Source organism: Bombus vosnesenskii, unplaced genomic scaffold, assembly GCF_011952255.1.
Source record: "Bombus vosnesenskii isolate JDL3184/JDL3185 unplaced genomic scaffold, Bvos_JDL3184-5_v1.1 scf7180000013295, whole genome shotgun sequence".
Lineage (NCBI taxonomy): Eukaryota > Metazoa > Arthropoda > Insecta > Hymenoptera > Apidae > Bombus > Bombus vosnesenskii.
The window spans coordinates 8396005-8413243 of NW_022882946.1; the positions used below are offsets into that span (position 1 = coordinate 8396005).

Here is a 17239-nt window from a genome sequence, read left to right on the forward strand (position 1 = left end):
CGTGTTTTTAATATAACTTCGTGATATCATTTTTTCCAAATCTTTTATTTTTCTTCCTTCTCGCGGACTCATCTGAAATAACTGTTTTCGATGAAAGAAAAAAATGTAATCTTTTCGCGCATTTTTCTACAAAATTCGAAACGTTCGTACACGTTGAAGGGTGACGATGTACGTGCCCCGATGTCGATTGTATAATTTTAACCCTTTCGTTACGAAGGAGTGTCATAACGAACGGTACACGAACAACCAAATTACCGTTAAAATATTTCATCGCCGTCTTATACAGCAAGTAATCGATAAACTGTAGCAAGAGCGAGTATGATTCGTATAAACGAAAAACTTCAACTTTTTTCGCAAATCTGTTGATCGAATAATTCGATTTTGAACTTTGTCCTACAGTGGTGGTAGCTTGCTGATCGTTCTCACTCCAGTCAGAAGATCGATATACAACAAATCACACGAAAGAACCTCAACGTCACGAGCTCGATGATATTTCTCTGCTTCAATTCTATCGTAATATTAATTCGGTATTTCTTCCTTGCGAATCGGTGATTCGCGTCAGCGGACATTTTGCAGCGCAGCTGAGTTTATTTTCTCATCATTTTATCGCGAGGGTCGTATTTACCACTGTATTACTACGCGTAACTTTTACAGCTTACTATGTTTACTACGTTTTTTCTCTAGGCAATAAATAAACTACTACCTCTTTTAACAGGCCATCTTATTTCACTGCGTTTCTCTGCTCCGACTAAAACGCAACAGGTTCACGATTATTCAAAACTGACGAGATTTCTCATCTATCGTAGATACGTACGTACCGAGCGCATTTTCCATTCAAATATTCCAACTATTACTTACTATCGTTTGTTGTAATATCTCTCGATGAACTTTATACCCATTACTTTTATACAAAGTTCCTTAAGATCTGTTTTAATTAGCAATCCAATCGTAGCCAATATCCAGAAGATAGACGTAAAGCTTTTAACGCAATTTTCTCGACCCATTGTCTTATCTTACGCGCTGTCTTAACACGAAACTTCTCCATTCTTACGATTATTTGCGATTAATTGTAATTACTGTTTCCACGATTATACGTTACAGGGATCTATCGATTTTTGTAAGAATTCTTAGACGTGTAATCGATCGCTGCGTTTATCCGACGATAGCAAACGAAGACGACGAGATCGATGGAAAGGAGAATTTCTCGCGAAGAAACGAAGCACCGAGCTGGACGTTTGCCTGTTGGTTCGGCTGCGTTCTCGCACGCGAATGACGCGCGAAACCTATTGCAATTGAACGAATTCGCTTGGTCAAAAATAGAGCCGCTGTATCTAAAGAGGCGCTCGCTGAAAATCGTTATGGCACAATTTCTGATACTCTCTTTTTATTGCGCCATCCACCTCTCGATGAACACCCACGCGGTTAAATCAATGCTGAATTACTTTCTCGGAAAATGGATGCTATTCAAAGATTCGTTGGTTCGTACGAAGCACGTGTGCGTCGCGCATCACCTACAAAGCCAGCCAACGAAATGCACCGATACAATGAGACCAACGTGCAGTTTAAACGAATCTTTTTGCGCTCACATTTGATCACAGGAACCGCGCGCATCAATGCGATCTGTTTCCTACTCGTCGCACACGAGCTCGCGAAGGTATATTCGAACGCTTAACGCAGAAGACTTCTCTTACGACTATCTTGTACAACTTATACGAAATGCGTAACGAAACGAAATTATTATATTATATTATAATATATACAGGGTGGTTGGTAACTGGTGGTACAAGCGGAAAGGGGGTGATTCTACGCGAAAAAAGAAGTCGAAAATATAGAATAAAAATTTTTCGTCTGAGGCTTTGTTTTCGAGAAAATCGACTTTGAATTTTCGCTCGGTACGCGTGCGTCTATATTTTCGATATATATTGTATATATATTATATATTATACAGGGTGGTTGGTAACTGGTGGTACAAGCGGGAAGGGGGTTAGGTTAGATAATATAGAATAAAAAATTTTTTTTTAATTTTTTTTAAATTTTTCCATCGAGACAACGATCTACAGTGAGATCCGTTATAACGTACCGCACGCGTACCGAACGAAGATTCAAAGTCGATTTTCTCGAAAACAAAGCCTCAGACGAAAAATTTTTATTCTATATTTTCGACTTCTTTTTTCGCGTAGAATCACCCCCTTTTCGCTTGTACCACCAGTTACCAACCCCCCCGTATATTATGTGGTGGCACTCGACCACGGAACTTTCCAACGGCTTCGCGATACAAAGCGCTATACCTTCAAAGCGTAAGACCGACATGCCTAATGTACCATCGATATTCCTATGGTTCTTTCGCCGAATATTCGGAAGATTGCATACGCGGCAACCGTCGCGGACATCTAATAACCGCGTGCGTAGTGGGGATATCGAGGGACAACAAAGAAAAGAATTCGTTGGTTTCGAACCAAAGATTCATTCTGCCCGGAGCTGCGAAGTGCGAAAGGTTAAGCGTCGTAGCAAAGCAAACACAATTAGAGAAACGGATTATTGACTCCTGATAGTTAATTGTTAATCGTTAATTGTTCTTAGTTGTTGATAGTTTGATAAACTTTATCGTTGAACATCACGAGTATTTCTCGTGGACACATTCACCAACGACCACCTTAATTATAACGAAATCATACGAATTTTTTTTTTTATTTAAAATTTCACATTCACAATTTGTCCAATTTGGACATTTGGTAGAATATACGAATTTTTGTGGAATTTCGTTAGCACCGTAACGAGACACGACTACCGCGATTGTAATATTGTGTTGGCAACTAAGTGATTGCGGATTTTGTCATTATCCGTAATCACTTAGTTGCCAACGCAATAGTAACACACGAAATGTGTGGAAAACGAATGGGAACGAACGTATGTAAATATTAGGTCGTCCGAAAAGTTTCTTTCGTTTTATAAGGAAATAATGGACGCACAATATTGTTCGTTTTATATTATTTTATCGAATTACGTATGATCTATTTTGTTCTATCAAAATAAAGATCACAACGTTCGACAGATTAGGTTTCATGTTTGTATAAAGATGCATTGTTGCAAAAGACGTGTCTGTAAAAGAAGGACACTTTAACGGAAAACCTAATACTTTCTCGTTGGCCGAAGCTGGAACCTTCGTCAACGAGACAGTTCAATAATTATAATTTCACCGAACAGCGAATCTGTTACAACGATTAAATTGTTCCGTTGATTGCAATTCTTTTAACGAGACGATATAAGGAAGAAACGATACAAAGAAATTTACACCGATTGCCTTCTGGGATATTTCTTCTGAAGATATTGTCGCAAACATATACTTAATGAGAAATCGATATACAGCACGAACAGTAGTCTCAAACAGATCGAATGATAGCCTCAAGCGATCTGTAAGCATCGTATCTTCCGGTTTATTAATATATCTTGTTCGCGAAATGCGTGTTTGCAACAAATGCCTCGTAACTTCCATATAAATTCTCTTAGAAATTCGTTTGAAATTTTGTCGATATTATCACGATAGTCGTGTCTCGTTATGAAATTTCAGAACGTTTTGTACGATATATCGTACACGGGAAGCTTCTACGAGTTTCCCAACACTTTCGCCAGTCATTGCGCGTAAAAGATTCGAACGCGTTCGAGTTTTGAATCCAACGAACGAGTGACGAACGACGGTTCTACTACATTACTAAGATACGCGACAATAAATAACCATTGCTCGTATCAGTAGCTATTTACTACGATTCACGAAGATAACATCCGACGACCGGCCTATTATTGACCTTGTCGCACGATAACTAGCCAGCGACGAGCTTCGAAACATTGTCGAAGAAAATAATTGGATCTTGTTATGCAAGCAGCAACTGGTCCATTCGGAAATTGAGAAAATTTGAGTTCGAAGGTTCGTAGCGATTTATTTTGTAGCGTTACGTAATTTCTATGGGAAGCTCGGATTCAATTTAAGTCTGTTCTGTATGCAGCGTACATAAATGTTAATAACAATGGAAGGACGAAAGAAAATTCAATTCATTGTAAAATCCAAGCACGCGTTTTAAACTGCAGCATTCTGTACAGAACACGCGAGTATTGAAATATTGTATCTAGCGTGGATAAAAATGAATCGATCCAATTCTTTCTTTTTTCTTCTCTCTCTCTCTCTTTTTTTTTGTAACACGTAAGCGTATTAAAATATGTACAATTTAACTTTAGACGAGTTGAATCGACAATTCGATGTTTACCGTAATACGATCAACTTTGTTGGATTATTCGGAACAAATAGCAAACAAATAGTGGAAGTAAAATCGTGTTAACATATCTCGTAAATGTTCGAATGGATTTTTTTCAAATTTACACGCTGCGTTGCTTCGTTCATCCATTTGAGCAAACATTTGTTACTCTTTCATTACTACTTTTTAACGCATTACCGTATTCGTATCGAAAGTACCGGCATGTACTTTTAACCGATATACATAATTCTTCTTAAGCACCTTTTAATTTCTTATTAAGAAACGCGCCAGTTAACAGGCTCAATTATCGTGTGAATTATTCATTTTTCACGTTCGATAATCTTCGCTTTTCGCAATTGCTTTTTTTCTCCTTTTAAGATAACGAGCGATAGAAAATTTGTACTGCGTCGTCGTTATTCGCGACAAGGAATATTCCCTCGAATTTTTCAAACGGACTGCAATAACGTTGCGACTTGTTTACTGTACAAGATAAGATATCGAATGCTACGTAAATGCATGCTAGCGACGCAAGGTTTTCGCTAGTTGCGTAGTTAGCATCAGCTACTATGTGCGGTAAAGCCTCCTGTATCCTAATTACCATTATCCAAATATTCTATAATATCTGACCTTCTGCTGTTCAAACGTTCTTTCAACCAAACACGAAACTCGTTATGCTAATAAATATTCTCTCCAGTTACAAGTACAATATATCGTTTATTCGTATTTCATTTACGCGAGCAAACTAACGCTGGATTTGAGATACTCAGAAACTCGTAGACGAGACCCTATAGTAGAAGCTGTCGCGCTCCATCGTGTTAACTTTAATTATTATACAAACGCGCGTATTCTTCGAATGAATATAGTATACGATGGCTTATCTGTATTTAAAGTAAATGTCGTGTGTCGAAACGGAAGATGGTCGAACGAAATACGGAAACAACTGATCAACTTCCGTTTTTCAAAACCTTGTTATCTTACTATCCGAGGTAATAAGACGAGTCGAGAAGGACACCTAGAGAATTTGTATTATCCGTTATCCAAACTATTTGATTTGGATAATCGCAAGCTGCTCGGATACAGATGAGATTCCACTGTACTGTACGTTATACGCATCGTGGCACGAAAGACGAAAATAAACGACGAGGATGCACTTTCTCGCGACCAAGTATTTGGATAAGAGCTTCGATGGTGTGACACGCAATAAGAAAGCGACTTTCGTAAGAATATACTTTGAATTACGTTTCTACATATCTTTACGCTTTGCACGGTTACCCGCGATGAAAGATTTATAAGGTCCACTAGCCAAAACGATAAGGGGCGATTGCAAATAAACAATGACAAGTTTCTTCGTCTCTATTTAACACTTCAGGGACTGCAAATGTCAATTCGCGCCTTACATACGTCTAGTACCGTTAAATAAAACAGTAAAAAAAAAAGAGCAACAATGGATGCTATGAACGAAACGTTTCTACGTTACATGCTCGAATAATACGAAAGAATTATCGATGTATCAGATATAATATCGATTGCTCGGAAAGTTCGTTCTGATTTTTAAGGAATTTAATAAAACGATCAATTTTGCTTAGTACCTCTCCGTCGAGGAAATTGTTTTCAAGCATATCGCGCTAAAAAAAACGTCACTAGAAGTATCTTTAAATATGCTCGCTGATTTCCAATAAAATGTTACGCGTTCGTTAAACTTCCTTCCAATTTTTAACTCTTTGGTCGACGTTAAAAATCAGAAGTTTCTCGCCGAAAAATCTGAAAGCTTCCGAAAGGATGGAACGTCCAAATTGCGCGAAAGATGGAGAAATGTCGTGAAACGAAAAGCCACGTGTATAATTCGATAAACGTATTTCGGGTGGAAATGTAAATCGGAACGAGATTTCCGAGCGACCGTTTGAATGTTTTTAATCGGTCGAAAAGTATGCGAGAACTCGTGCTATATGCTTGTCAGAGCGTACGGTGGTCAAAGCGTGGAGCGAGTGGAATTTAATACGAGAAAACCGATTGTTCCATTAGCTGAAAATGCTGTTAGTTTGAGCTGTTAGAGAAGACTCTACTATACTACGGCTACTATGTAGACAGATAGTCTGGAGAGGAAACGGGGTTGGCATCGAAACATGTTCACCGAAACCATCGACGTCGTGGCGAACTTTTTGGTCATCGGCCTGAAACGATATTTCATTGGCTCGCAGCTGCACCTGCGGCAGGTGCAGTTCCGATGGAAATAAGAAATTCACGAGCCGCTTTGCAGATTTGACTAGCGAGAAGAATGACCGTATCGTTGAACCCGGTCACACCCGGACGATTAAAATCGTTAACTCTTTTACACGTCGGAGCTCGATTTGGTACGCGCGAACGCGGCTACGTCAAACCGCTTCCTCCTTAACACTTTGACTGCCACGTTGACCATTGGTAACCGGAACGCCTGAACTTCTTACAATTGCAAAAATTGTATGAAAATTGACAGTTAGGGCATTTTGAGTATAACCGATAAATTAGAAGACACTTTGAAATAAAAAGTGCACCATTGAACAATTGAACATTTTTATTAGAACATTGATAAAAAAAAAAATGAGAACGAATCTTGCATCTAACGGTGCACTGTGTTTGCATAATCTACGAATATTATTATAAACACAGCTTAAAAAATAATCGTAAATGCTGCTTTATTATAATCATGTAATTAAAGTTACAAGTGTGCACATACCTTACTATTATACAGGGTAGTTGGTAACTGGTGGTACAAGCGCAAAGGGACTGATTCTACGCGAAAAAAGAAGTCGAAAATATAGAATAAACATTTTTCGTTTGAGGCTTTGTTTTCGAGAAAATCCACTTTGAATTTTAGCTCGGTACGCGTGCGGTACGTTATAACGGATCTCACTGTAGATCGTTGTCTCGATGGAAAAATTAAAAAAAAAAATTAAAAAAAAAATTTTTATTCTATATTATCTAGCCAAACCCCCTTCCCGCTTGTACCACCAGTTACCAACCACCCTGTATATAGCATGAGCAAATACTGTTTACTAATATCTTCTACACGTTTCAACAATATATTCTGCACGTTTTGCTTACGACGAAATAACAAATGCGAATGGTTTGTTGAAATAAACAAAGCCTTGTCATAATATGTCGCTATCAACTGTTAGTAAAGCGCCACGGTGGTCAGCCGTGACCGCCAATAAGATAAATGGTCCATTGAAGAAGAATGTTGTCTTATATCGTGAATTTGTTATTATTTTGCCATTATATGCTTTGAATAATAAAAATACTGCCGTGGCGTCCTCAACGAAACGTGTGATTTTGGTGTGACAGTCAAAGTGTTAATTCGTTAACTTTCCATCGCGAGACCATTCGAGCGATTAGCAACGTTCGTATTAGCAACGTGCACCGGCTTCTCATCGACCGTTAAGATTACCATCGATCAAACGCTGAAGTTTCCGAAGGTGAACACGCTAAGTTATCTCCGCTTCGCTTTAAGAATCAACGTTCCATGAGATCTCATTTGGATGCAAGATATTAACTTTCAAGATAAGTATGTTCTCGAGGGAGGAAAATTACGAGTTCCATCGTTTCCGAACGTTCTTTCTCGCAGCAATCGATATCGATCGTACGTTAATCTCTATAGAGTGTTCTATCTTAGGAAAAATTGAACGGAATCGAACAATCATTAGGAAATGAAAAAGTGCACAAGAATTACTATCTTCTAAGAAGCTTTGAGCAATTAGCGAATATTTATCTTTTCTCTCCTATATCTTGCAACGAATTTTGCCTTTTCTATTACGTTTCTTATTTGCTTGCGTACATACTCGAGATGATTCGACGAGTCGAATACAGATTTTTCACAGACTTCTCGGTGTTTCTTATCCGATTCACCGCCAGTGTTTTACGCGATCAAAGGACCATTGAAAGCCAACACGTAACACCTGATCGATCGTTCCATGAGCCCGACTAGTTGTTTTCCTGCGGATTTGGCTCGACTATCGCACCCGGCGTAGGATTAACGATCGTTCCAACATTTAGAAATAGAAGTATCGGTGCCGAAGACGCGCGCACGATGAACGTTTCGTACAAAAATCGCATACAAATAGCAGCAAACAATTACCGTACTATTTGAATATTCCATATTTTTGGATCCGACGTATACACGTACAAATAAATTGCACTATCTAGAACGATATATCTTTTCACCAATATTATCGATCGCTCGTATACGCGCAAGATATTCGACCATAATATACAGGGTGGTTGGTAACTGGTGGTACGAGCGGAAAGGGGGTGATTCTAGGCGAAAAAAGAAGTCGAAAATACAGAATAAAAATTTTTTTTTAATTCTTTTTTTTAATTTTTCCATCGAGACAACGATCTACAGTGAGATCCGTTATAACGAGACGCGATAAAGTGCACGCGTACCGAGCGAAAATTCAAAGTCGATTTTCTCGAAAACAAAGCCCCGAACGAAAAATTTTTATTCTACATTTTCGACTTCTTTTTTCGCGTAGAATCGCCCCCTTTGCGCTTGTAGCACCAGTTACCAACCACCCTCCATATTAATAGAAAACATAACGCGGAATGCGACGAGTATGAAAGTTATGCGAATGAGAAAGACCGTGTAAATCCGTTAAACTAAAACTAACGACAAACAAGTTTCTGATCTCTTTCCAAGAGAGCTGCGCGTCAAGCATCACGCGGTGCAGCAATGTCGGAAGCGCGTTGACAAAGCGACGCTCGGGAAATCGCGTAAATGTAAACGATATTTTTACGGGCTGCAGCATCTCCGCTGCGTGCAATGCCAAGAATAAATATTAGCCGGTCAGGCATGTAAGCGCGTCACTCGCCTGACCTAGTTTAATCCACACGATCATCCTTCTGTGCTAATTAAGTAGACACGTCCGCTTTATTAGTAGCCACTCTAACTCTACGATGCTTGATAACGAACACCATCGTTTATTCGTAAAAATATTTTTGACTCATGTGCGATAACCGCGCGCGAATCCTGCCAAGACGTACAAACTAATGGCAAATTGATAATCCCAGCGGTGTTCGACTCGATTCGCGATAAATTTGAACGATTTGTCGAGAGACATCGGCGAGTAACGTATTTCGCTATTTGTTTTATAACAAGCAGGATGAATATTTATGCATTTATAGGATATTTGAAAATTGCACACGATTCTCGTAATACGAGAACATACGTGAAATATCCAAGGTACGATGCTTAAATCGTGTAGTAGCTGCTATTGGCAACTAAGTGGTTGGAAATTTTGTCATTAGGTGGTAAATGCAGGATTTTCTCATTCTTCGCGTCTCCAACGTATGTTAATCACATTTTACATACTACAATTAACGTATGTTAATCGTAGAAACCCTCCCACCTTTGCTTAACTTCGAGCAAATTCATCTGTTTGAAAATATAATTGGAAAAGTAGAAATTCGATAGAAGGTTGCTCTATCTATTGGATTGGCAACTAAGTGGAAGATACGTGAAATATCCAAGGTACGGTGCTTAAATCGTGTACTAACTGCTATTGGTTTGGCAACTAAGTGGTTACGGATTTTGTCATTACCACCTAATGACAAAATCCGCAACCACTTAGTTGCCAAACCAATAGATAGAACAACCTTCCATCGAACTTCTATTTTTTCAATTATATTTTCAAACAATGGCGAGAGGGTTTCTACGACTAACATACGTTTAATCGTAGTATGTAAAATGCAATTAACATACGCTGGAAACGCGAAGAATAAGAAAATCTTGCATTCACAGCGAAACGACGAAAGACGCAACGTATTATCGTGGAATGCTTGAAAGAGATACGGACGTTTTAATTTATAGAATGCAGAACGTTAGAGAAAACTTGCGATGTTTCAGGAGTTTGCTGTAGTCGTGGAACCGTTCGACAAACTTACGCGAGATGCAAACTCGCGCGTAGTTTGCCCGTCTGTCGATCGACGCTATCCGCCTAATCAAAAATAGGCGGTGATTTATTAATAATTCGTTAGTCGACTAACCGACAGCGTCGTACTAAAAATAACATCCTATCGAACGCTTCTTGTACGTGAACCGGCGTTAAGCCTCGTTCTCACGTAAACCGTGCAAGACGTTGAAGAAACAGATGTCACGAACGAAGGAGAATCGAAGCGTCGTTCGTACTTTATTCGATCGAATGCTAGGGAAATAAATGCGAGTCACGAGACGACAACGATAACGAATTTGTCGATCGATGGCACGATCGAAGATAATTACGACGCTCGAGTTCTAATCGAAGCGGATGGAAAGAGAATTCCCGGTTAGATTCCTCCTATAAATACAACGGAACAGACGCAAAGTATCTAGGTCAAGATGAACGAATTATGTTTACGCGTGCTTACGCTTCGCCGAGTTTCGTCCGATTATCGTTGCTAAATTTGCTGTTTCGATAATAGCTCGTTCTATCGTTGAAACGTTATTCCATGTACACCACAAGATAAGTTTCCGATCGAGTTGAAACGGCAAATCTGTATCTTACTGAGCGAATCACTGACAACACATGGAACACCACCTTAAACTAAAATTTAAGAAGCTAAAAAGCTTGAAAGAGGTAGAAACGGAAGAGGGAAAAATACTAGGACTAATTAGAGAAGCTCGATGATCCGCTAACGAAGATATTAATGTTAATTTCCTAGATGTTAATACTATCATCGGCGAAGTAGAGAAACAGAAAAATTGAACCGACGATCGGTCTAATACGATGGTAACTGACTGCCACACACACGCCCGTCGATCACAGACACGAAAGAAAACATTCGATAGGTTATGTTAGATAACGATCATATAAGCTGGATAATGTAGTATTACGAACAATTTACAAACGTAAGTCTTAATGTACGGTCCACCAACAAACTTTTATCGTGTATTTTAATATTGCATTGGAGTGTGAGCATTAGCTGCCTGAGAATGTGTGAGAACAGGAGGGACGAGCGAGTGAGAATGTATTAATGTGTTCCAAATATACAAATGGTTCCTAATGTGGAGTAAGCGAGATATAGCTGTAGATGGAGATAAAATAAAATAACACAAAAAAGATATACGTTTTCTTGAAACAGGCATACCGTAAGCCGTTAAAAAGACAACCATGCTTATCGATACGATTACGATACACGTACTCGCAACAAGTTTGTCGTAATTTTAATTTGAATGAACACGCTGGTCAGAATCGATCGAATGATAATAACGAGTCTCACGATCACCAAAGGAAGTCCAACGAAGCAAGTTGACCCTAAATTCATCATACAGGGGTCAGAATAAAGAAACGAGCGAGTAATAATGAGTCACGTAGTAATAAACGTATGCTTTCTATTAATAAGAATGTTTTATTCGGTTGACTAATGGAATGTGTAATTTGTCGTGTTTTACTTATTATTTTTTCTTCGGATAAAATATACACATTTAGAATAGTTGTAAACAAACTGTTATATAAAATTCTAAATATAAAAATAAGAAATTTTTTCTGTCGAGAAAGAAACGAGATGAATATTTTTCACTGTTAAGTTTGAAATATGTTTTTAGGTTCAAGGTCAACACGCTCTACCTCTGAGTTTTTTCTAACCAAGTCTAACTTAGAAGACAAAGCATCAACCGTGCTTAGCTAATTCACCAATGTAACTAGATGATTTGATAAAAATACGGAAATATTTGAAAACGATAGTAATAACTATAATAATGAACATTACAAAAAAGTGTTTAAAGATGATAATCATGTAGGAAATTAACAAGTTGGCAATATCGCGTTAAATCCAAATCAAGAATTATCTATTCTCAACGTAAAAAGAAAAAAACGAACGTTAGATAAAACGTATTATTCGGAATAGATAAGCGTAATTTGTTATTACGTGTGATGAGTGTTGCACATCAAAAACTACATGCCCAACTTCCGATCAAACTTCAACTGTGTTAAGAAGAAGAAATAAATTATGAATATCTCAAACGGTGACCTCTATCGTCGAATCCTATGTGGGTAATGGAACGAATTTAGCCAATTAAAGACTGTTTTATCGACGGAGTAAATCCTGGGGCAATGACCTCGATGTTGAGGAGCGCTTGACCTATATACCAAGTACCATACTAATGTATCCAGCATGCGTACACGTGTATAACTCGTGTTCTATTATTCGTTATCACAATCATATAATTAACTATTTCATACCTCGTAATATTTTCTCTACTATTTTTATCGTTTTCAAAGTCGGAATGAATAACACATTATATACGTCATAAAAACAAATAACAGAAAAACATTGACATTTTGATAAGCGTTGTACAAAATAGAATGTGAAGGTCATTTCGTAATTCCTAGTTGTAAAGTGTCATTCAACCATATTTCATTCATTATAAATAGCAGTGTAAATGCGTGTGTAACGCTAAATAATCGTTATCGATCAAACTTTAACTAATTTAGGACTCGAACAAAAGATGAAATACGTATTCACGGCCATTGCCAGAGCAGTCGCTTTAAATAGCTAACCAACGGCAAACGTTTTAACTTAGGTCAATAGTATGTGATTGATCACATTGTTTACGTATGAGAAACGCTGGGTGGTGCTACTGAAAATACAAAGTTCGATTCGATTCTTATCTGATTATCTAAAACTTTTGAATTTCACGATGTTTTTCAATGATATCGTTCTTATTCAATCCGAGCCTTGAGAACAATGAAATACGTTCATATTAATATGTATTTGAAAGGAATTAGAATAACCGTAGTTTATGTTGTTTAAGAGCAGTTAAAGGGAAAGGTCGAACAAGGGCATATCTCAAGGAGTCAATGTCCTGTTGATGACAACAGGGTACACACCCGATTCAGGTCGTAAACGGATCAGTATTAAGGGATAATAACATCAAGGGAATTTTACAACACAGTATACAAATAACGTAATAAATTTGTTAATGATCGTATTCATAAATAGTATAATGATAGCTATAGAAATAACGCTGTAACGTTTTTAAGGGTGATTTTCTGTATTACGTACCTGCCACCTCGAGGGCACTGCCAATTATACGTCTCGTGTGACGACAATCCAACACCGAAAATCCGATTCAGCCGCGAGGGGCTGTTATTTTCGTCACAAAACACTGCACATGTTATCACTACGCATTGCACACTATCATTACAATGTTGTCTTTCCTATTTGCTCAAGAAATCGTCACAAACAAACGTAGTTTACACAAATTCACCTTCGTACTCGGCGCAATGCCGCCATATTTCCTGTTGTTCCGACTTTTCAGATACTATAGCTCCATGAACTATAGGGCAGTATAAGATAGGCATACTTAAAGCATGTTTTAAACATTGATCGTTGCTGCGCTTTTACGTGGCCAAATGTACGAAACAGCATAGGAAATATCTTTTTCAGGTCGATATTTCAGTATATGAAACGCAAAATGCCATAAGATGTCATGTCTATTCCGTCCTTCGGTCTTTCGTCGATACTCGTGAACCATGCGATACAAATTTATATAGTGTGATAAATCTGTTTATGACAAGTCTATGGTAACAGCATATATTATGTACATATCCAGTAGACTGTGACCGTAATTTAAATTCAAAGCAGTCTTTGAGAAACTTCAAAGTCAATTAATTCACCACGGTTATCCATTGTTATTAAAAAATAATCAATTTACAAATTTATGTAATGCACAAATTACCGATCTTCAGAAAAACATCATTAAGTTCAATAATTATTGCTTTATATGCAGCATCATTATTTTGAAACTTTTCCATCATACATACTAATAATGTTCTATCTTGCATTAATTTTTTGACAGAATATTCTACATCAATAACATCAGTTCTATTTCTTAACTTAACCAATTTCCAATTTCATCAGTATAATTATTTATTTTTTTTTGTTTTGCACTCATTTTTAAATCTAGAGCTTCTTAAAAGTAAGATAAAACAACAACAAAATTAATTATTATTTAATTAAAATATTACAAACAAAAATCTTAATTCATTATACTTTTATTAACAGCAAAATTTATTACTTTCGATAACGGTGGATAAACGTGATGGATCAACTGACTTATTAATACTCACATCCATTGTTTTACGGCGAACAAACCAAAGTAATTAATTATTATTGTCTTTAACAAATTCTTGATTAAAATTTATGTAGCACATTATGTTATAAATGAATATATTCTCCTCAGGAGTTAAACGATTCTGAGTAGTGAAATTTATTCCTTATTAATACAAATATAGTATATAGTATTTTATTTATTTATAGGGGGGTTTAAACAGTCACATTTCCTAAGATAAATAAAAATTTAGGCTCAACTTTAACTCCGTCCCTTAAAGTAAAATTTACCTTTTATTTCTAATACAAAATAGTAGCGTGTAATATACAAAATATATTGTATTATTTGGTATTATATACCATCGCTATCGATAGCTATCGATGGTCGATGTGTCCATCTGTCGGATGCTATCGATAATGCCGACTATCGATATTTCACTATATCAGCAGCATAGACACCCTAGACAGTAGTTATTACATCGTGCATTATTAAGGATGTATATAATGGTATAGGCTATGAAATGTCTTTAAGACATATACATCAATTTAAAGATATTCTCAGAAATTAAATAAATAGGACATAACAGGTATGATATATATCTGAAAAGATAAACCTTCTTTAATTTAATAAACCTTTTTTTAAATCTTCTTTAATTTATCAAATATGTGTAATGTATTTCTTTTTTTTTAACTATCTAATTTTGCTTATAGGTTCAATTATACAATTCTCAATTTGTATTATCTATGTACAAATTCAATATATAGGAATGCAAGAAATAGAGACTTCCAGTGATGTATCTGTTGAACTAGAGTTCTCACCTGACATAAAACCATACTGTGAAGTAAAAATTACATCTTCTGACAGATTATTATGCTTCACGTCAAGTGAAACCAATCATGATGCCTCAAGTTCTAAGTCTTATTCAATTTTTTCCAATGAAAGTGACAGCAATAAAGGCGATATTAATGATAATATCAATTCACAAGATCAAGTATGGATAAATCCAGTTGGAAATCAACCTGATATCAAGCCCTTTGTGGGTATACCTGGATTAAAATCATTTAAATACAATCCAAACAAAGAAGAATATTTTTACTTATCGCTAGTTACTGAAGCAATATTTCAAGAAATAGCACACCAAACTAATTTATATGCAGCACAAGTATTATCACAGAAACGATCAAGTCGTTTGAACCAATGGGTTCCCACTACCAAAAATGAAATAAAGAGACTGTTTGGTCTTCTCATCTGGATGGATTTAGTAAAACTACCTCAGTTACACTTATACTGGTCCAAGGATTCTATATATACACAAAGTTTCCCACAATCTATAATGTCACAAAGTCGCTTTGAATTACTTTTACAAATGTTGCATTTTACAAATAATGAAAATGCAAATTTATTAAATGATCGACTTTATAAAATCAGTCCAATTATTGATACATTAAATAGAAATTTCACGAAATACTATGATCCACCTGAAACTCTTTATATCGATGAATTTGTAATACCATTTCATAGCCGTATTAAACAATTGATAAAACAAAGAAAATATAAATATGGTATCAAGATATTTAAATTATGTTTCAATCCAGGATACACTTATAACTTTCAAATATATTGCAGTAAAAAGTCAGACCAAGAAACAGCGAATCCTACAAATGCTGTTATTTCACTTTGTCAAAATATATTTTATAAGGGACATACTGTATGTACTAATCGTTGGTACACGAGTATAGACTTGGCTCAAGAATTAATCACTAAAACTACACATTTAGTAGGAATGGTCCAACGAAATTGTCGTGGAATTTCTAAAGAAGTTGTCACAAAGAAATTAAAAAAAGGAGAAATATTTGCAAAGGAAAACAGCATCGGTATAACGTTGATAAAATGGAGAGATAAACGTGATGTCTTGTTATTGTCTACTAAACATTCTGCAGAAACAGTTACTCTTAAAAGAAGAAGATCTAATTATATTAAACCTAAAATTTTGTTTGATTATAATGAAGGCAAGCCTCCAAGTGATATTTCTGATCAAATGACAATATGTTGTATTTCATCACACAAGAATGTAAAATGGTATAAAAAATTAGCATTTGAACTTTTATTAAATACAGCTGTTATAAATGCTTGGGTAATGCATAACAGTGTAAAAAATAATCCTATTTCATTAATAGAGTTCAAAAAACGATTAGTCATTTATCTATCACATTGTCAGGATGAGAGGTTTCAAAATTTATCTCGTGAAATTGTAACCATTAAGAAACGTCATGAAATTAAAAAGAGAGAGGGTAAATTGGTATCAGTAAGAAAACGTTGCGTTTCTTGCTATAAAGAAAACGTTAAAACCTTTGGTACAGAACTAGCACGAAATAAGACAAAACGAGTAGCAACATTTTGTGCTGATTGCCCTAATGAGCCTCATTTATGTTTGACATGTTTTAATAAAGAACATCGTAACACACCATTTTAACCATAAACTACATGTATCAAAATATTGGATTTGTTCTATAATGTTCCACTTGTTTTATAAATACATCATTTTTCATCAATCCTATTGTAAGATACGTTTTCTATATATATTTTATGTATATATGTATAAGAAAACCTTACTTAGTACAAAATCGCGTGAAAGCTATGCAGCCTGGAGCACATTATTTATTAATTTTATATTTATTTTTTATTTGCATTATAATTTTAGAGATAACATTTAATGTTTAGTTTCGAATTTGTTTTTTATTATATTTTGTTATGTAAAAAATTTGTTACCTAACAATTATGTACAAAATAGTTGAATTAAGTTTCATTAGTAATTGTCATATTTTCTTTAAATAATAATTATAAAAATTGTGACATGAATAATCTTTTCATCTTCTTTTCCCAATAAGGTATAAAAACGAATTAAATTTATTCAATTACAAAATTTTTA

General features: G+C 35.9%; 2 protein-coding genes across 2 annotated transcripts in view; one reads left to right on the top strand and one right to left on the bottom strand.

The window, feature by feature from the left end:
- The window catches only part of LOC117233366 (circadian locomoter output cycles protein kaput-like), a 93888-nt gene extending 80371 nt beyond the window's left edge, over positions 1 to 13517 (bottom strand). Inside the window, exon 1 of the mRNA XM_033493591.1 lies at positions 13263 to 13517. The gene's annotated coding sequence lies outside the window, so the exon portion shown is untranslated. The remainder of the gene's footprint in view (positions 1 to 13262) is intronic.
- A 1225-nt stretch (positions 13518 to 14742) lies between these two features.
- LOC117233467 (piggyBac transposable element-derived protein 4-like) lies at positions 14743 to 16948 on the top strand. The gene is made up of 2 exons (XM_033493808.1): positions 14743 to 14896; positions 15021 to 16948. The coding sequence occupies exon 2, from the start codon at positions 15077 to 15079 to the stop codon at positions 16781 to 16783; it is 1707 nt and encodes a 568-aa protein (XP_033349699.1). The 5' UTR covers positions 14743 to 14896; positions 15021 to 15076; the 3' UTR covers positions 16784 to 16948.
- The last annotated feature ends 291 nt before the right edge of the window (positions 16949 to 17239 follow it).